The sequence below is a fragment of the Ranitomeya imitator genome, chromosome 7 (assembly GCF_032444005.1).
Source record: "Ranitomeya imitator isolate aRanImi1 chromosome 7, aRanImi1.pri, whole genome shotgun sequence".
Classification (NCBI taxonomy): Eukaryota; Metazoa; Chordata; class Amphibia; order Anura; family Dendrobatidae; genus Ranitomeya; species Ranitomeya imitator.
Genome location: NC_091288.1, coordinates 226,450,931 through 226,475,090, shown reverse-complemented (window position 1 = coordinate 226,475,090; position 24,160 = coordinate 226,450,931). Strand labels below are relative to the sequence as shown.

Sequence of the window (24,160 nt, the reverse complement as noted above, 5' to 3'; positions counted from 1 at the left end):
TGCTCTGTACTAGGGGGATAATAACACTACAGACATATAACACTGCTCTGTACTAGGAGATAATAACACTACAGACATATAACACTACAGACATATAACACCGCTCTGTACTAGGGGGATAATAACACTACAGACATATAACACTGCTCTGTACTAGGGGGATAATAACACTACAGACATATAACACCGCTCTGTACTAGGAGGATAATAACACTACAGACATATAACACCGCTCTGTACTAGGAGGATAATAACACTACAGACATATAACACTACAGACATATAACACTGCCCTGTACTAGGGGGATAATAACACTACAGACATATAACACTACAGACATATAACACTGCTCTGTACTAGGGGGATAATAACACTACAGACATATAACACTACAGACATATAACACTGCTCTGTACTAGGAGGATAATAACACTACAGACATATAACACTGCTCTGTACTAGGAGGATAATAACACTACAGACATATAACACTGCTCTGTACTAGGAGGATAATAACACTACAGACATATAACACCGCTCTGTACTAGGAGGATAATAACACTACAGACATATAACACTACAGACATATAACACTGCCCTGTACTAGGGGGATAATAACACTACAGACATATAACACTACAGACATATAACACTGCTCTGTACTAGGGGGATAATAACACTACAGACATATAACACTACAGACATATAACACTGCTCTGTACTAGGAGGATAATAACACTACAGACATATAACACTGCTCTGTACTAGGAGGATAATAACACTACAGACATATAACACTGCTCTGTACTAGGAGATAATAACACTACAGACATATAACACCGCTCTGTACTAGGAGATAATAACACTACAGACATATAACACTGCCCTGTACTAGGGGGATAATAACACTACAGACATATAACACTGCCCTGTACTAGGAGGATAATAACACTACAGACATATAACACTGCTCTGTACTAGGAGATAATAACACTACAGACATATAACACCGCTCTGTACTAGGAGATAATAACACTACAGACATATAACACCGCTCTGTACTAGGAGGATAATAACACTACAGACATATAACACTGCTCTGTACTAGGAGATAATAACACTACAGACATATAACACCGCTCTGTACTAGGAGATAATAACACTACAGACATATAACACTGCCCTGTACTAGGGGGATAATAACACTACAGACATATAACACTGCCCTGTACTAGGAGATAATAACACTACAGACATATAACACCGCTCTGTACTAGGAGGATAATAACACTACAGACATATAACACTGCCCTGTACTAGGAGAATAATAACACTACAGACATATAACACTGCTCTGTACTAGGGGGATAATAACACTACAGACATATAACACTGCTCTGTACTAGGGGGATAATAACACTACAGACATATAACACCACTCTGTACTAGGGGGATAATAACACTACAGACATATAACACCACTCTGTACTAGGGGGATAATAACACTACAGACATATAACACCACTCTGTACTAGGGAGATAATAACACTACAGACATATAACACTGCCCTGTACTAGGGGGATAATAACACTACAGACATATAACACTGCCCTGTACTAGGGGGATAATAACACTACAGACATATAACACTGCCCTGTACTAGGGGGATAATAACACTACAGACATATAACACTGCCCTGTACTAGGGGGATAATAACACTACAGACATATAACACCGCTCTGTACTAGGGGGATAATAACACTACAGACATATAACACCACTCTGTACTAGGGGGATAATAACACTACAGACATATAACACCGCTCTGTACTAGGAGGATAATAACACTACAGACATATAACACTGCCCTGTACTAGGGGGATAATAACACTACAGACATATAACACCGCTCTGTACTAGGGGGATAATAACACTACAGACATATAACACTGCCCTGTACTAGGGGGATAATAACACTACAGACATATAACACCGCTCTGTACTAGGGGGATAATAACACTACAGACATATAACACCGCTCTGTACTAGGGGGATAATAACACTACAGACATATAACACCGCTCTGTACTAGGAGGATAATAACACTACAGACATATAACACTACAGACATATAACACTGCTCTGTACTAGGGGGATAATAACACTACAGTCATATAACACCGCTCTGTACTAGGGGAATAATAACACTACAGACATACAACACTACAGACATATAACACTGCTCTGTACTAGGAGGATAATAACACTACAGACATATAACACTGCTCTGTACTAGGAGATAATAACACTACAGACATATAACACTGCCCTGTACTAGGAGGATAATAACACTACAGACATACAACACTACAGACATAACACTGCTCTGTACTAGGAGATAATAACACTACAGACATACAACACTACAGACATATAACACTGCTCTGTACTAGGAGATAATAACACTACAGACATATAACACTGCTCTGTACTAGGAGGATAATAACACTACAGACATATAACACTGCCCTGTACTAGGAGGATAATAACACTACAGACATATAACACCGCTCTGTACTAGAAGATAATAACACTACAGACATATAACACTGCTCTGTACTAGGAGATAATAACACTACAGACATATAACACTGCCCTGTACTAGGAGGATAATAACACTACAGACATATAACACTGCTCTGTACTAGGAGATAATAACACTACAGACATATAACACTGCTCTGTACTAGGAGGATAATAACACTACAGACATATAACACTGCTCTGTACTAGGAGGATAATAACACTACAGACATATAACACTACAGACATATAACACTGCTCTGTACTAGGAGGATAATAACACTACAGACATATAACACTACAGACATATAACACTACAGACATATAACACTACAGACATATAACACTACAGACATATAACACTACAGACATATAACACTGCTCTGTACTAGGAGGATAATAACACTACAGACATATAACACTGCTCTGTACTAGGGGGATAATAACACTACAGACATATAACACTGCTCTGTACTAGGAGATAATAACACTACAGACATATAACACTGCTCTGTACTAGGAGGATAATAACACTACAGACATATAACACTGCCCTGTACTAGGAGGATAATAACACTACAGACATATAACACTGCTCTGTACTAGGGGGATAATAACACTACAGACATATAACACTGCTCTGTACTAGGAGATAATAACACTACAGACATATAACACTACAGACATATAACACCGCTCTGTACTAGGGGGATAATAACACTACAGACATATAACACTGCTCTGTACTAGGGGGATAATAACACTACAGACATATAACACCGCTCTGTACTAGGAGGATAATAACACTACAGACATATAACACCGCTCTGTACTAGGAGGATAATAACACTACAGACATATAACACTACAGACATATAACACTGCCCTGTACTAGGGGGATAATAACACTACAGACATATAACACTACAGACATATAACACTGCTCTGTACTAGGGGGATAATAACACTACAGACATATAACACTACAGACATATAACACTGCTCTGTACTAGGAGGATAATAACACTACAGACATATAACACTGCTCTGTACTAGGAGGATAATAACACTACAGACATATAACACTGCTCTGTACTAGGAGGATAATAACACTACAGACATATAACACCGCTCTGTACTAGGAGGATAATAACACTACAGACATATAACACTACAGACATATAACACTGCTCTGTACTAGGGGGATAATAACACTACAGACATATAACACTGCTCTGTACTAGGAGGATAATAACACTACAGACATATAACACCGCTCTGTACTAGGAGGATAATAACACTACAGACATATAACACTACAGACATATAACACTGCTCTGTACTAGGGGGATAATAACACTACAGACATATAACACTACAGACATATAACACTGCTCTGTACTAGGAGGATAATAACACTACAGACATATAACACCGCTCTGTACTAGGAGGATAATAACACTACAGACATATAACACTACAGACATATAACACTGCTCTGTACTAGGGGGATAATAACACTACAGACATATAACACTACAGACATATAACACTGCTCTGTACTAGGGGGATAATAACACTACAGACATATAACACTACAGACATATAACACTGCTCTGTACTAGGAGGATAATAACACTACAGACATATAACACTGCTCTGTACTAGGAGGATAATAACACTACAGACATATAACACTGCTCTGTACTAGGAGATAATAACACTACAGACATATAACACCGCTCTGTACTAGGAGATAATAACACTACAGACATATAACACTGCCCTGTACTAGGGGGATAATAACACTACAGACATATAACACTGCCCTGTACTAGGAGGATAATAACACTACAGACATATAACACTGCTCTGTACTAGGAGATAATAACACTACAGACATATAACACCGCTCTGTACTAGGAGATAATAACACTACAGACATATAACACCGCTCTGTACTAGGAGGATAATAACACTACAGACATATAACACTGCTCTGTACTAGGAGATAATAACACTACAGACATATAACACCGCTCTGTACTAGGAGATAATAACACTACAGACATATAACACTGCCCTGTACTAGGGGGATAATAACACTACAGACATATAACACTGCCCTGTACTAGGAGATAATAACACTACAGACATATAACACCGCTCTGTACTAGGAGGATAATAACACTACAGACATATAACACTGCTCTGTACTAGGAGATAATAACACTACAGACATATAACACTGCCCTGTACTAGGAGAATAATAACACTACAGACATATAACACTGCTCTGTACTAGGGGGATAATAACACTACAGACATATAACACTGCTCTGTACTAGGGGGATAATAACACTACAGACATATAACACCACTCTGTACTAGGGGGATAATAACACTACAGACATATAACACCACTCTGTACTAGGGGGATAATAACACTACAGACATATAACACCACTCTGTACTAGGGAGATAATAACACTACAGACATATAACACTGCCCTGTACTAGGGGGATAATAACACTACAGACATATAACACTGCTCTGTACTAGGAGATAATAACACTACAGACATATAACACTGCCCTGTACTAGGGGGATAATAACACTACAGACATATAACACTGCCCTGTACTAGGGGGATAATAACACTACAGACATATAACACTGCCCTGTACTAGGGGGATAATAACACTACAGACATATAACACCGCTCTGTACTAGGGGGATAATAACACTACAGACATATAACACCACTCTGTACTAGGGGGATAATAACACTACAGACATATAACACCGCTCTGTACTAGGAGGATAATAACACTACAGACATATAACACTGCCCTGTACTAGGGGGATAATAACACTACAGACATATAACACCGCTCTGTACTAGGGGGATAATAACACTACAGACATATAACACTGCCCTGTACTAGGGGGATAATAACACTACAGACATATAACACCGCTCTGTACTAGGGGGATAATAACACTACAGACATATAACACCGCTCTGTACTAGGGGGATAATAACACTACAGACATATAACACCGCTCTGTACTAGGAGGATAATAACACTACAGACATATAACACTACAGACATATAACACTGCTCTGTACTAGGGGGATAATAACACTACAGACATATAACACCGCTCTGTACTAGGGGGAAAATAACACTACAGACATATAACACCGCTCTGTACTAGGGGGATAATAACACTACAGACATATAACACCGCTCTGTACTAGGGGGATAATAACACTACAGACATATAACACCGCTCTGTACTAGGAGGATAATAACACTACAGACATATAACACTACAGACATATAACACTGCTCTGTACTAGGGGGATAATAACACTACAGACATATAACACTACAGACATATAACACTGCTCTGTACTAGGAGGATAATAACACTACAGACATATAACACTGCTCTGTACTAGGAGGATAATAACACTACAGACATACAACACTGCAGACATATAACACTGCTCTGTACTAGGAGGATAATAACACTACAGACATATAACACCGCTCTGTACTAGGGGATAATAACACTACAGACATATAACACCGCTCTGTACTAGGAGAATAATAACACTACAGACATATAACACTGCCCTGTACTAGGAGAATAATAACACTACAGACATATAACACTGCTCTGTACTAGGGGGATAATAACACTACAGACATATAACACTGCTCTGTACTAGGGGGATAATAACACTACAGACATATAACACCACTCTGTACTAGGGGGATAATAACACTACAGACATATAACACCACTCTGTACTAGGGGGATAATAACACTACAGACATATAACACCACTCTGTACTAGGGGGATAATAACACTACAGACATATAACACTGCCCTGTACTAGGGGGATAATAACACTACAGACATATAACACTGCCCTGTACTAGGGGGATAATAACACTACAGACATATAACACTGCCCTGTACTAGGGGGATAATAACACTACAGACATATAACACCGCTCTGTACTAGGGGGATAATAACACTACAGACATATAACACCGCTCTGTACTAGGGGGATAATAACACTACAGACATATAACACCGCTCTGTACTAGGGGGATAATAACACTACAGACATATAACACCGCTCTGTACTAGGGGGATAATAACACTACAGACATATAACACCGCTCTGTACTAGGGGGATAATAACACTACAGACATATAACACCACTCTGTACTAGGGGGATAATAACACTACAGACATATAACACTGCTCTGTACTAGGAGGATAATAACACTACAGACATATAACACTGCCCTGTACTAGGGAGATAATAACACTACAGACATATAACACTGCCCTGTACTAGGGAGATAATAACACTACAGACATATAACACCGCTCTGTACTAGGGGGATAATAACACTACAGACATATAACACTGCCCTGTACTAGGGGGATAATAACACTACAGACATATAACACCGCTCTGTACTAGGGGGATAATAACACTACAGACATATAACACCGCTCTGTACTAGGGGGATAATAACACTACAGACATATAACACCGCTCTGTACTAGGAGGATAATAACACTACAGACATATAACACTACAGACATATAACACTGCTCTGTACTAGGGGGATAATAACACTACAGACATATAACACTGCTCTGTACTAGGGGGATAATAACACTACAGACATATAACACCACTCTGTACTAGGGGGATAATAACACTACAGACATATAACACCACTCTGTACTAGGGGGATAATAACACTACAGACATATAACACTGCCCTGTACTAGGGGGATAATAACACTACAGACATATAACACTGCCCTGTACTAGGGGGATAATAACACTACAGACATATAACACTGCCCTGTACTAGGGGGATAATAACACTACAGACATATAACACTGCTCTGTACTAGGGGGATAATAACACTACAGACATATAACACCGCTCTGTACTAGGGGGATAATAACACTACAGACATATAACACCACTCTGTACTAGGGGGATAATAACACTACAGACATATAACACCACTCTGTACTAGGGGGATAATAACACTACAGACATATAACACTGCCCTGTACTAGGGGGATAATAACACTACAGACATATAACACTGCCCTGTACTAGGGGGATAATAACACTACAGACATATAACACTGCCCTGTACTAGGGGGATAATAACACTACAGACATATAACACCGCTCTGTACTAGGGGGATAATAACACTACAGACATATAACACTGCTCTGTACTAGGGGGATAATAACACTACAGACATATAACACCGCTCTGTACTAGGGGGATAATAACACTACAGACATATAACACCGCTCTGTACTAGGGGGATAATAACACTACAGACATATAACACTGCTCTGTACTAGGGGGATAATAACACTACAGACATATAACACCGCTCTGTACTAGGGGGATAATAACACTACAGACATATAACACCGCTCTGTACTAGGGGGATAATAACACTACAGACATATAACACCGCTCTGTACTAGGGGGATAATAACACTACAGACATATAACACTACAGACATATAACACTGCTCTGTACTAGGGGGATAATAACACTACAGACATATAACACTACAGACATATAACACTGCTCTGTACTAGGGGGATAATAACACTACAGACATATAACACTACAGACATATAACACTGCTCTGTACTAGGAGGATAATAACACTACAGACATATAACACTGCTCTGTACTAGGAGGATAATAACACTACAGACATATAACACTGCTCTGTACTAGGAGATAATAACACTACAGACATATAACACTGCTCTGTACTAGGAGGATAATAACACTACAGACATATAACACTGCTCTGTACTAGGAGGATAATAACACTACAGACATATAACACTGCTCTGTACTAGGGGGATAATAACACTACAGACATATAACACTGCTCTGTACTAGGAGATAATAACACTACAGACATATAACACTACAGACATATAACACCGCTCTGTACTAGGGGGATAATAACACTACAGACATATAACACTGCTCTGTACTAGGGGGATAATAACACTACAGACATATAACACCGCTCTGTACTAGGAGGATAATAACACTACAGACATATAACACCGCTCTGTACTAGGAGGATAATAACACTACAGACATATAACACTACAGACATATAACACTGCCCTGTACTAGGGGGATAATAACACTACAGACATATAACACTACAGACATATAACACTGCTCTGTACTAGGGGGATAATAACACTACAGACATATAACACTACAGACATATAACACTGCTCTGTACTAGGAGGATAATAACACTACAGACATATAACACTGCTCTGTACTAGGAGGATAATAACACTACAGACATATAACACTGCTCTGTACTAGGAGATAATAACACTACAGACATATAACACCGCTCTGTACTAGGAGGATAATAACACTACAGACATATAACACTGCTCTGTACTAGGAGATAATAACACTACAGACATATAACACCGCTCTGTACTAGGAGATAATAACACTACAGACATATAACACTGCCCTGTACTAGGGGGATAATAACACTACAGACATATAACACTGCCCTGTACTAGGAGATAATAACACTACAGACATATAACACCGCTCTGTACTAGGAGGATAATAACACTACAGACATATAACACTGCTCTGTACTAGGAGATAATAACACTACAGACATATAACACTGCCCTGTACTAGGAGAATAATAACACTACAGACATATAACACTGCTCTGTACTAGGGGGATAATAACACTACAGACATATAACACTGCCCTGTACTAGGAGAATAATAACACTACAGACATATAACACTGCTCTGTACTAGGGGGATAATAACACTACAGACATATAACACTGCTCTGTACTAGGGGGATAATAACACTACAGACATATAACACCACTCTGTACTAGGGGGATAATAACACTACAGACATATAACACCACTCTGTACTAGGGGGATAATAACACTACAGACATATAACACTGCCCTGTACTAGGGGGATAATAACACTACAGACATATAACACTGCCCTGTACTAGGGGGATAATAACACTACAGACATATAACACTGCCCTGTACTAGGGGGATAATAACACTACAGACATATAACACCGCTCTGTACTAGGGGGATAATAACACTACAGACATATAACACCGCTCTGTACTAGGGGGATAATAACACTACAGACATATAACACCGCTCTGTACTAGGGGGATAATAACACTACAGACATATAACACTGCTCTGTACTAGGGGGATAATAACACTACAGACATATAACACCGCTCTGTACTAGGGGGATAATAACACTACAGACATATAACACCGCTCTGTACTAGGAGGATAATAACACTACAGACATATAACACTGCCCTGTACTAGGGGGATAATAACACTACAGACATATAACACCGCTCTGTACTAGGGGGATAATAACACTACAGACATATAACACTGCCCTGTACTAGGGGGATAATAACACTACAGACATATAACACCGCTCTGTACTAGGGGGATAATAACACTACAGACATATAACACCGCTCTGTACTAGGGGGATAATAACACTACAGACATATAACACCGCTCTGTACTAGGAGGATAATAACACTACAGACATATAACACTACAGACATATAACACTGCTCTGTACTAGGGGGATAATAACACTACAGACATATAACACCACTCTGTACTAGGGGGATAATAACACTACAGACATATAACACCACTCTGTACTAGGGGGATAATAACACTACAGACATATAACACTGCCCTGTACTAGGGGGATAATAACACTACAGACATATAACACTGCCCTGTACTAGGGGGATAATAACACTACAGACATATAACACTGCCCTGTGCTAGGGGGATAATAACACTACAGACATATAACACTGCTCTGTACTAGGGGGATAATAACACTACAGACATATAACACTGCTCTGTACTAGGGGGATAATAACACTACAGACATATAACACCACTCTGTACTAGGGGGATAATAACACTACAGACATATAACACTGCCCTGTACTAGGGGGATAATAACACTACAGACATATAACACTGCCCTGTACTAGGGGGATAATAACACTACAGACATATAACACTGCTCTGTACTAGGGGGATAATAACACTACAGACATATAACACTGCTCTGTACTAGGGGGATAATAACACTACAGACATATAACACCACTCTGTACTAGGGGGATAATAACACTACAGACATATAACACTGCTCTGTACTAGGGGGATAATAACACTACAGACATATAACACCGCTCTGTACTAGGGGGATAATAACACTACAGACATATAACACTACAGACATATAACACTGCCCTGTACTAGGGGGATAATAACACTACAGACATATAACACCGCTCTGTACTAGGGGGATAATAACACTACAGACATATAACACTGCTCTGTACTAGGAGATAATAACACTACAGACATATAACACTGCCCTGTACTAGGAGGATAATAACACTACAGACATATAACACTGCTCTGTACTAGGGGGATAATAACACTACAGACATATAACACTGCTCTGTACTAGGGGGATAATAACACTACAGACATATAACACCACTCTGTACTAGGGGGATAATAACACTACAGACATATAACACCACTCTGTACTAGGGGGATAATAACACTACAGACATATAACACCACTCTGTACTAGGGGGATAATAACACTACAGACATATAACACTGCCCTGTACTAGGGGGATAATAACACTACAGACATATAACACTGCCCTGTACTAGGGGGATAATAACACTACAGACATATAACACCGCCCTGTACTAGGGGGATAATAACACTACAGACATATAACACCGCTCTGTACTAGGGGGATAATAACACTACAGACATATAACACCGCTCTGTACTAGGGGGATAATAACACTACAGACATATAACACCGCTCTGTACTAGGGGGATAATAACACTACAGACATATAACACCGCTCTGTACTAGGGGGATAATAACACTACAGACATATAACACCGCTCTGTACTAGGGGGATAATAACACTACAGACATATAACACCGCTCTGTACTAGGAGGATAATAACACTACAGACATATAACACTGCCCTGTACTAGGGAGATAATAACACTACAGACATATAACACCGCTCTGTACTAGGGGGATAATAACACTACAGACATATAACACTGCCCTGTACTAGGGGGATAATAACACTACAGACATATAACACCGCTCTGTACTAGGGGGATAATAACACTACAGACATATAACACCGCTCTGTACTAGGGGGATAATAACACTACAGACATATAACACCGCTCTGTACTAGGAGGATAATAACACTACAGACATATAACACTACAGACATATAACACTGCTCTGTACTAGGGGGATAATAACACTACAGACATATAACACTGCTCTGTACTAGGGGGATAATAACACTACAGACATATAACACCACTCTGTACTAGGGGGATAATAACACTACAGACATATAACACCACTCTGTACTAGGGGGATAATAACACTACAGACATATAACACTGCCCTGTACTAGGGGGATAATAACACTACAGACATATAACACTGCCCTGTACTAGGGGGATAATAACACTACAGACATATAACACTGCCCTGTACTAGGGGGATAATAACACTACAGACATATAACACTGCTCTGTACTAGGGGGATAATAACACTACAGACATATAACACCGCTCTGTACTAGGGGGATAATAACACTACAGACATATAACACCACTCTGTACTAGGGGGATAATAACACTACAGACATATAACACCACTCTGTACTAGGGGGATAATAACACTACAGACATATAACACTGCCCTGTACTAGGGGGATAATAACACTACAGACATATAACACTGCCCTGTACTAGGGGGATAATAACACTACAGACATATAACACTGCCCTGTACTAGGGGGATAATAACACTACAGACATATAACACCGCTCTGTACTAGGGGGATAATAACACTACAGACATATAACACTGCTCTGTACTAGGGGGATAATAACACTACAGACATATAACACCGCTCTGTACTAGGGGGATAATAACACTACAGACATATAACACCGCTCTGTACTAGGGGGATAATAACACTACAGACATATAACACTGCTCTGTACTAGGGGGATAATAACACTACAGACATATAACACCGCTCTGTACTAGGGGGATAATAACACTACAGACATATAACACCGCTCTGTACTAGGGGGATAATAACACTACAGACATATAACACCGCTCTGTACTAGGGGGATAATAACACTACAGACATATAACACTACAGACATATAACACTGCTCTGTACTAGGGGGATAATAACACTACAGACATATAACACTACAGACATATAACACTGCTCTGTACTAGGGGGATAATAACACTACAGACATATAACACTACAGACATATAACACTGCTCTGTACTAGGAGGATAATAACACTACAGACATATAACACTGCTCTGTACTAGGAGGATAATAACACTACAGACATATAACACTGCTCTGTACTAGGAGATAATAACACTACAGACATATAACACTGCTCTGTACTAGGAGGATAATAACACTACAGACATATAACACTGCCCTGTACTAGGAGGATAATAACACTACAGACATATAACACTGCTCTGTACTAGGGGGATAATAACACTACAGACATATAACACTGCTCTGTACTAGGAGATAATAACACTACAGACATATAACACTACAGACATATAACACCGCTCTGTACTAGGGGGATAATAACACTACAGACATATAACACTGCTCTGTACTAGGGGGATAATAACACTACAGACATATAACACCGCTCTGTACTAGGAGGATAATAACACTACAGACATATAACACCGCTCTGTACTAGGAGGATAATAACACTACAGACATATAACACTACAGACATATAACACTGCCCTGTACTAGGGGGATAATAACACTACAGACATATAACACTACAGACATATAACACTGCTCTGTACTAGGGGGATAATAACACTACAGACATATAACACTGCTCTGTACTAGGAGGATAATAACACTACAGACATATAACACTGCTCTGTACTAGGAGATAATAACACTACAGACATATAACACCGCTCTGTACTAGGAGGATAATAACACTACAGACATATAACACTGCTCTGTACTAGGAGATAATAACACTACAGACATATAACACTGCCCTGTACTAGGGGGATAATAACACTACAGACATATAACACTGCCCTGTACTAGGGGGATAATAACACTACAGACATATAACACTACAGACATATAACACTGCTCTGTACTAGGAGGATAATAACACTACAGACATATAACACTGCTCTGTACTAGGAGGATAATAACACTACAGACATATAACACTGCTCTGTACTAGGAGATAATAACACTACAGACATATAACACCGCTCTGTACTAGGAGGATAATAACACTACAGACATATAACACTGCTCTGTACTAGGAGATAATAACACTACAGACATATAACACCGCTCTGTACTAGGAGATAATAACACTACAGACATATAACACTGCCCTGTACTAGGAGATAATAACACTACAGACATATAACACCGCTCTGTACTAGGAGAATAATAACACTACAGACATATAACACTGCTCTGTACTAGGGGGATAATAACACTACAGACATATAACACTGCTCTGTACTAGGGGGATAATAACACTACAGACATATAACACCACTCTGTACTAGGGGGATAATAACACTACAGACATATAACACCACTCTGTACTAGGGGGATAATAACACTACAGACATATAACACTGCCCTGTACTAGGGGGATAATAACACTACAGACATATAACACCGCTCTGTACTAGGGGGATAATAACACTACAGACATATAACACTGCCCTGTACTAGGAGAATAATAACACTACAGACATATAACACTGCTCTGTACTAGGGGGATAATAACACTACAGACATATAACACTGCTCTGTACTAGGGGGATAATAACACTACAGATATATAACACCACTCTGTACTAGGGGGATAATAACACTACAGACATATAACACTGCCCTGTACTAGGGGGATAATAACACTACAGACATATAACACTGCCCTGTACTAGGGGGATAATAACACTACAGACATATAACACCGCTCTGTACTAGGGGGATAATAACACTACAGACATATAACACCACTCTGTACTAGGGGGATAATAACACTACAGACATATAACACCGCTCTGTACTAGGAGGATAATAACACTACAGACATATAACACTGCCCTGTACTAGGGGGATAATAACACTACAGACATATAACACCGCTCTGTACTAGGGGGATAATAACACTACAGACATATAACACTGCCCTGTACTAGGGGGATAATAACACTACAGACATATAACACCGCTCTGTACTAGGGGGATAATAACACTACAGACATATAACACCGCTCTGTACTAGGGGGATAATAACACTACAGACATATAACACCGCTCTGTACTAGGAGGATAATAACACTACAGACATATAACACTACAGACATATAACACTGCTCTGTACTAGGGGGATAATAACACTACAGACATATAACACCGCTCTGTACTAGGGGGAAAATAACACTACAGACATATAACACCGCTCTGTACTAGGGGGATAATAACACTACAGACATATAACACCGCTCTGTACTAGGGGGATAATAACACTACAGACATATAACACCGCTCTGTACTAGGAGGATAATAACACTACAGACATATAACACTACAGACATATAACACTACAGACATATAACACTACAGACATATAACACTGCTCTGTACTAGGGGGATAATAACACTACAGACATATAACACTACAGACATATAACACTGCTCTGTACTAGGAGGATAATAACACTACAGACATACAACACTGCAGACATATAACACTGCTCTGTACTAGGAGGATAATAACACTACAGACATATAACACCGCTCTGTACTAGGGGATAATAACACTACAGACATATAACACCGCTCTGTACTAGGAGGATAATAACACTACAGACATATAACACTGCTCTGTACTAGGAGGATAATAACACTACAGACATACAACACTGCAGACATATAACACCGCTCTGTACTAGGAGAATAATAACACTACAGACATATAACACTGCCCTGTACTAGGAGAATAATAACACTACAGACATATAACACTGCTCTGTACTAGGGGGATAATAACACTACAGACATATAACACTGCTCTGTACTAGGGGGATAATAACACTACAGACATATAACACCGCTCTGTACTAGGGGGATAATAACACTACAGACATATAACACCGCTCTGTACTAGGGGGATAATAACACTACAGACATATAACACTGCTCTGTACTAGGGGGATAATAACACTACAGACATATAACACCGCTCTGTACTAGGGGGATAATAACACTACAGACATATAACACCGCTCTGTACTAGGGGGATAATAACACTACAGACATATAACACCGCTCTGTACTAGGGGGATAATAACACTACAGACATATAACACCACTCTGTACTAGGAGGATAATAACACTACAGACATATAACACTGCCCTGTACTAGGGGGATAATAACACTACAGACATATAACACTGCTCTGTACTAGGGGGATAATAACACTACAGACATATAACACCACTCTGTACTAGGAGGATAATAACACTACAGACATATAACACTGCCCTGTACTAGGGGGATAATAACACTACAGACATATAACACTGCTCTGTACTAGGGGGATAATAACACTACAGACATATAACACTGCCCTGTACTAGGGGGATAATAACACTACAGACATATAACACCACTCTGTACTAGGAGGATAATAACACTACAGACATATAACACCACTCTGTACTAGGAGGATAATAACACTACAGACATATAACACTGCCCTGTACTAGGGGGATAATAACACTACAGACATATAACACCACTCTGTACTAGGGGGATAATAACACTACAGACATATAACACCACTCTGTACTAGGAGGATAATAACACTACAGACATATAACACTGCCCTGTACTAGGAGGATAATAACACTACAGACATATAACACTGCCCTGTACTAGGGGGATAATAACACTACAGACATATAACACTGCTCTGTACTAGGGGGATAATAACACTACAGACATATAACACTGCCCTGTACTAGGGGGATAATAACACTACAGACATATAACACTGCTCTGTACTAGGGGGATAATAACACTACAGACATATAACACTGCCCTGTACTAGGGGGATAATAACACTACAGACATATAACACCGCTCTGTACTAGGGGGATAATAACACTACAGACATATAACACCGCTCTGTACTAGGGGGATAATAACACTACAGACATATAACACCGCTCTGTACTAGGGGGATAATAACACTACAGACATATAACACCACTCTGTACTAGGAGGATAATAACACTACAGACATATAACACTGCCCTGTACTAGGGGGATAATAACACTACAGACATATAACACTGCTCTGTACTAGGGGGATAATAACACTACAGACATATAACACCACTCTGTACTAGGAGGATAATAACACTACAGACATATAACACTGCCCTGTACTAGGGGGATAATAACACTACAGACATATAACACTGCTCTGTACTAGGAGATAATAACACTACAGACATATAACACTGCCCTGTACTAGGGGGATAATAACACTACAGACATATAACACTGCCCTGTACTAGGGGGATAATAACACTACAGACATATAACACTGCCCTGTACTAGGGGGATAATAACACTACAGACATATAACACTGCCCTGTACTAGGAGGATAATAACACTACAGACATATAACACTGCCCTGTACTAGGGGGATAATAACACTACAGACATATAACACCGCTCTGTACTAGGAGATAATAACACTACAGACATATAACACTGCAGACATATAATACTCCGGTACCGGACACGTCACACTTTCCGCCTCCGGTATCTGCTCTGTGACTTCTCACCCTTCTTCCTGCTCTTCCGCCATCTTCCTCTGGACTTTGAGTCGCCGGTTATGACGTCACACATGCGCCTTGATTGCTGCTGCTAGGCAACTGTTATGAACCGGAAGTTCAGCTTGTGTAATGTCTGACTGGAAGCGGGTAAGTGATGGGAGAGCGCGTGTACATCTCATATACCGCCGCGTGCTCCCCCCCGTATATACCTCCGCGTGCTCCCCCCCGTATATACCGCCGCGTGCTCCCCCCCGTATATACCGCCGCGTGCTCCCCCCCGTATATACCGCCGCGTGCTCCCCCCCGTATATACCGCCGCGTGCTCCCCCCCGTATATACCGCCGCGTGCTCCCCCCCGTATATACCGCCGCGTGCTCCCCCCCTTATATACCGCCGCGTGCTCCCCCCCGTATATACCGCCGCGTGCTCCCCCCCGTATATACCTCCGCGTGCTCCCCCCCGTATATACCTCCGCGTGCTCCCCCCCGTATATACCGCCGCGTGCTCCCCCCCGTATATACCGCCGCGTGCTCCCCCCCGTATATACCGCCGCGTGCTCCCCCCCGTATATACCGCCGCGTGCTCCCCCCCGTATATACCGCCGCGTGCTCCCCCCCGTATATACCGCCGCGTGCTCCCCCCCGTATATACCGCCGCGTGCTCCCCCCCGTATATACCGCCGCGTGCTCCCCCCCGTGTATACCGCCGCGTGCTCCCCCCCGTGTATACCGCCGCGTGCTCCCCCCCGTGTATACCGCCGCGTGCTCCCCCCCGTGTATACCGCCGCGTGCTCCCCCCGTGTATACCGCCGCGTGCTCCCCACCGTGTATACCTCCGCGTGCTCCCCCCCGTGTATACCTCCGCGTGCTCCCCCCCGTGTATACCTCCGCGTGCTCCCCCCCGTGTATACCTCCGCGTGCTCCCCCCCGTGTATACCTCCGCGTGCTCCCCCCCGTGTATACCGCCGCGTGCTCCCCCCCGTGTATACCGCCGCGTGCTCCCCCCCGTATATACCGCCGCGTGCTCCCCCCCGTATATACCGCCGCGTGCTCCCCCCCGTATATACCGCCGCGTGCTCCCCCCCGTATATACCGCCGCGTGCTCCCCCCCGTATATACCGCCGCGTGCTCCCCCCCGTATATACCGCCGCGTGCTCCCCCCCGTATATACCGCCGCGTGCTCCCCCCCGTATATACCGCCGCGTGCTCCCCCCCCGTATATACCGCCGCGTGCTCCCCCCCGTATATACTGCGCGTGCTCCCCCCCCGTATATACCGCCGCGTGCTCCCCCCCGTATATACCGCCGCGTGCTCCCCCCCCGTATATACCGCCGCGTGCTCCCCCCCGTATATACCGCCGCGTGCTCCCCCCCGTATATACCGCCGCGTGCTCCCCCCCGTATATACCGCCGCGTGCTCCCCCCCGTATATACCGCCGCGTGCTCCCCCCCCGTATATACCGCCGCGTGCTCCCCCCCGTATATACCGCCGCGTGCTCCCCCCCGTATATACCGCCGCGTGCTCCCCCCCGTATATACCGCCGCGTGCTCCCCCCCGTATATACCGCCGCGTGCTCCCCCCCGTATATACCGCCGCGTGCTCCCCCCCGTATATACCGCCGCGTGCTCCCCCCCGTATATACCGCCGCGTGCTCCCCCCCGTATATACCGCCGCGTGCTCCCCCCCGTATATACCGCCGCGTGCTCCCCCCCGTATATACCGCCGCGTGCTCCCCCCCCGTATATACCGCCGCGTGCTCCCCCCCGTATATACCGCCGCGTGCTCCCCCCCGTATATACCGCCGCGTGCTCCCCCCCGTATATACCGCCGCGTGCTCCCCCCCGTATATACCGCCGCGTGCTCCCCCCCGTATATACCGCCGCGTGCTCCCCCCCGTATATACCGCCGCGTGCTCCCCCCCCGTATATACCGCCGCGTGCTCCCCCCCCGTATATACCGCCGCGTGCTCCCCCCCGTATATACCGCCGCGTGCTCCCCCCCGTATATACCGCCGCGTGCTCCCCCCCGTATATACCGCCGCGTGCTCCCCCCCGTATATACCGCCGCGTGCTCCCCCCCGTATATACCGCCGCGTGCTCCCCCCCGTATATACCGCCGCGTGCTCCCCCCCGTATATACCGCCGCGTGCTCCCCCCCGTATATACCGCCGCGTGCTCCCCCCCGTATATACCGCCGCGTGCTCCCCCCCCGTATATACCGCCGCGTGCTCCCCCCCGTATATACCGCCGCGTGCTCCCCCCCGTATATACCGCCGCGTGCTCCCCCCCGTATATACCGCCGCGTGCTCCCCCCCCGTATATACCGCCGCGTGCTCCCCCCCGTATATACCGCCGCGTGCTCCCCCCCGTATATACCGCCGCGTGCTCCCCCCCGTATATACCGCCGCGTGCTCCCCCCCCGTATATACCGCCGCGTGCTCCCCCCCGTATATACCGCCGCGTGCTCCCCCCCGTATATACCGCCGCGTGCTCCCCCCCGTATATACCGCCGCGTGCTCCCCCCCGTATATACCGCCGCGTGCTCCCCCCCGTATATACCGCCGCGTGCTCCCCCCCGTATATACCGCCGCGTGCTCCCCCCCGTATATACCGCCGCGTGCTCCCCCCCGTATATACCGCCGCGTGCTCCCCCCCGTATATACCGCCGCGTGCTCCCCCCCGTATATACCGCCGCGTGCTCCCCCCCGTATATACCGCCGCGTGCTCCCCCCCGTATATACCGCCGCGTGCTCCCCCCCGTATATACCGCCGCGTGCTCCCCCCCGTATATACCGCCGCGTGCTCCCCCCCGTATATACCGCCGCGTGCTCCCCCCCGTATATACCGCCGCGTGCTCCCCCCCGTATATACCGCCGCGTGCTCCCCCCCGTATATACCGCCGCGTGCTCCCCCCCGTATATACCGCCGCGTGCTCCCCCCCGTATATACCGCCGCGTGCTCCCCCCCGTATATACCGCCGCGTGCTCCCCCCCGTATATACCGCCGCGTGCTCCCCCCCGTATATACCGCCGCGTGCTCCCCCCCGACCGCCGCGTGCTCCCCCCCGTATATACCGCCGCGTGCTCCCCCCCGTATATACCGCCGCGTGCTCCCCCCCGTATATACCGCCGCGTGCTCCCCCCCGTATATACCGCCGCGTGCTCCCCCCCGTATATACCGCCGCGTGCTCCCCCCCGTATATACCGCCGCGTGCTCCCCCCCGTATATACCGCCGCGTGCTCCCCCCCGTATATACCGCCGCGTGCTCCCCCCCGTATATACCGCCGCGTGCTCCCCCCCGTATATACCGCCGCGTGCTCCCCCCCGTATATACCGCCGCGTGCTCCCCCCCGTATATACCGCCGCGTGCTCCCCCCCGTATATACCGCCGCGTGCTCCCCCCCGTATATACCGCCGCGTGCTCCCCCCCGTATATACCGCCGCGTGCTCCCCCCCGTATATACCGCCGCGTGCTCCCCCCCGTATATACCGCCGCGTGCTCCCCCCCGTATATACCGCCGCGTGCTCCCCCCCGTATATACCGCCGCGTGCTCCCCCCCGTATATACCGCCGCGTGCTCCCCCCCGTATATACCGCCGCGTGCTCCCCCCCGTATATACCGCCGCGTGCTCCCCCCCGTATATACCGCCGCGTGCTCCCCCCCGTATATACCGCCGCGTGCTCCCCCCCGTATATACCGCCGCGTGCTCCCCCCCGTATATACCGCCGCGTGCTCCCCCCCGTATATACCGCCGCGTGCTCCCCCCCGTATATACCGCCGCGTGCTCCCCCCCGTATATACCGCCGCGTGCTCCCCCCCGTATATACCGCCGCGTGCTCCCCCCCGTATATACCGCCGCGTGCTCCCCCCCGTATATACCGCCGCGTGCTCCCCCCCGTATATACCGCCGCGTGCTCCCCCCCGTATATACCGCCGCGTGCTCCCCCCCGTATATACCGCCGCGTGCTCCCCCCCGTATATACCGCCGCGTGCTCCCCCCCGTATATACCGCCGCGTGCTCCCCCCCGTATATACCGCCGCGTGCTCCCCCCCGTATATACCGCCGCGTGCTCCCCCCCGTATATACCGCCGCGTGCTCCCCCCCGTATATACCGCCGCGTGCTCCCCCCCGTATATACCGCCGCGTGCTCCCCCCCGTATATACCGCCGCGTGCTCCCCCCCGTATATACCGCCGCGTGCTCCCCCCCGTATATACCGCCGCGTGCTCCCCCCGTATATACCGCCGCGTGCTCCCCCCGTATATACCGCCGCGTGCTCCCCCCCGTATATACCGCCGCGTGCTCCCCCCGTATATACCGCCGCGTGCTCCCCCCGTATATACCGCCGCGTGCTCCCCCCGTATATACCGCCGCGTGCTCCCCCCGTATATACCGCCGCGTGCTCCCCCCGTATATACCGCCGCGTGCTCCCCCCGTATATACCGCCGCGTGCTCCCCCCGTATATACCGCCGCGTGCTCCCCCCGTATATACCGCCGCGTGCTCCCCCCGTATATACCGCCGCGTGCTCCCCCCGTATATACCGCCGCGTGCTCCCCCCCGTATATACCGCCGCGTGCTCCCCCCGTATATACCGCCGCGTGCTCCCCCCGTATATACCGCCGCGTGCTCCCCCCGTATATACCGCCGCGTGCTCCCCCCCGTATATACCGCCGCGTGCTCCCCCCGTATATACCGCCGCGTGCTCCCCCCGTATATACCGCCGCGTGCTCCCCCCGTATATACCGCCGCGTGCTCCCCCCGTATATACCGCCGCGTGCTCCCCCCGTATATACCGCCGCGTGCTCCCCCCGTATATACCGCCGCGTGCTCCCCCCGTATATACCGCCGCGTGCTCCCCCCGTATATACCGCCGCGTGCTCCCCCCGTATATACCGCCGCGTGCTCCCCCCGTATATACCGCCGCGTGCTCCCCCCGTATATACCGCCGCGTGCTCCCCCCGTATATACCGCCGCGTGCTCCCCCCGTATATACCGCCGCGTGCTCCCCCCCGTATATACCGCCGCGTGCTCCCCCCGTATATACCGCCGCGTGCTCCCCCCGTATATACCGCCGCGTGCTCCCCCCGTATATACCGCCGCGTGCTCCCCCCGTATATACCGCCGCGTGCTCCCCCCGTATATACCGCCGCGTGCTCCCCCCGTATATACCGCCGCGTGCTCCCCCCGTATATACCGCCGCGTGCTCCCCCCGTATATACCGCCGCGTGCTCCCCCCGTATATACCGCCGCGTGCTCCCCCCCGTATATACCGCCGCGTGCTCCCCCCGTATATACCGCCGCGTGCTCCCCCCCGTATATACCGCCGCGTGCTCCCCCCGTATATACCGCCGCGTGCTCCCCCCGTATATACCGCCGCGTGCTCCCCCCGTATATACCGCCGCGTGCTCCCCCCGTATATACCGCCGCGTGCTCCCCCCGTATATACCGCCGCGTGCTCCCCCCGTATATACCGCCGCGTGCTCCCCCCGTATATACCGCCGCGTGCTCCCCCCGTATATACCGCCGCGTGCTCCCCCCGTATATACCGCCGCGTGCTCCCCCCGTATATACCGCCGCGTGCTCCCCCCCGTATATACCGCCGCGTGCTCCCCCCGTATATACCGCCGCGTGCTCCCCCCGTATATACCGCCGCGTGCTCCCCCCGTATATACCGCCGCGTGCTCCCCCCGTATATACCGCCGCGTGCTCCCCCCCGTATATACCGCCGCGTGCTCCCCCCCGTATATACCGCCGCGTGCTCCCCCCGTATATACCGCCGCGTGCTCCCCCCGTATATACCGCCGCGTGCTCCCCCCCGTATATACCGCCGCGTGCTCCCCCCCGTATATACCGCCGCGTGCTCCCCCCCCGTATATACCGCCGCGTGCTCCCCCCCCGTATATACCGCCGCGTGCTCCCCCCCGTATATACCGCCGCGTGCTCCCCCCCGTATATACCGCCGCGTGCTCCCCCCCGTATATACCGCCGCGTGCTCCCCCCCGTATATACCGCCGCGTGCTCCCCCCCGTATATACCGCCGCGTGCTCCCCCCCGTATATACCGCCGCGTGCTCCCCCCCGTATATACCGCCGCGTGCTCCCCCCCCGTATATACCGCCGCGTGCTCCCCCCCCGTATATACCGCCGCGTGCTCCCCCCCGTATATACCGCCGCGTGCTCCCCCCCGTATATACCGCCGCGTGCTCCCCCCCGTATATACCGCCGCGTGCTCCCCCCCGTATATACCGCCGCGTGCTCCCCCCCGTATATACCGCCGCGTGCTCCCCCCCGTATATACCGCCGCGTGCTCCCCCCCGTATATACCGCCGCGTGCTCCCCCCCGTATATACCGCCGCGTGCTCCCCCCCCGTATATACCGCCGCGTGCTCCC

The 24,160-nt window shown here is 47.1% G+C and overlaps 2 protein-coding genes across 3 annotated transcripts in view; one reads left to right on the top strand and one right to left on the bottom strand.

Moving 5' to 3' along the window:
- Positions 1 to 17,847, bottom strand: part of RNF25 (ring finger protein 25) — an 86,704-nt gene extending 68,857 nt beyond the window's left edge. Inside the window, exon 1 of one of the 2 annotated variants that reach the window (XM_069735267.1) lies at positions 17,779 to 17,847. In XM_069735267.1, the coding sequence (XP_069591368.1) occupies positions 17,779 to 17,801 (23 nt within the window). In that variant the 5' untranslated portion in view covers positions 17,802 to 17,847. Of the gene's footprint in view, positions 1 to 17,729 lie in introns of both variants that reach the window. The other variant, XM_069735268.1, reaches the window with a different exon arrangement.
- Positions 17,848 to 17,875: 28 nt separating this feature from the next.
- Positions 17,876 to 24,160, top strand: part of STK36 (serine/threonine kinase 36) — a 112,651-nt gene continuing 106,366 nt past the window's right edge. Inside the window, exon 1 of the mRNA XM_069735263.1 lies at positions 17,876 to 17,916. The gene's annotated coding sequence lies outside the window, so the exon portion shown is untranslated. The remainder of the gene's footprint in view (positions 17,917 to 24,160) is intronic.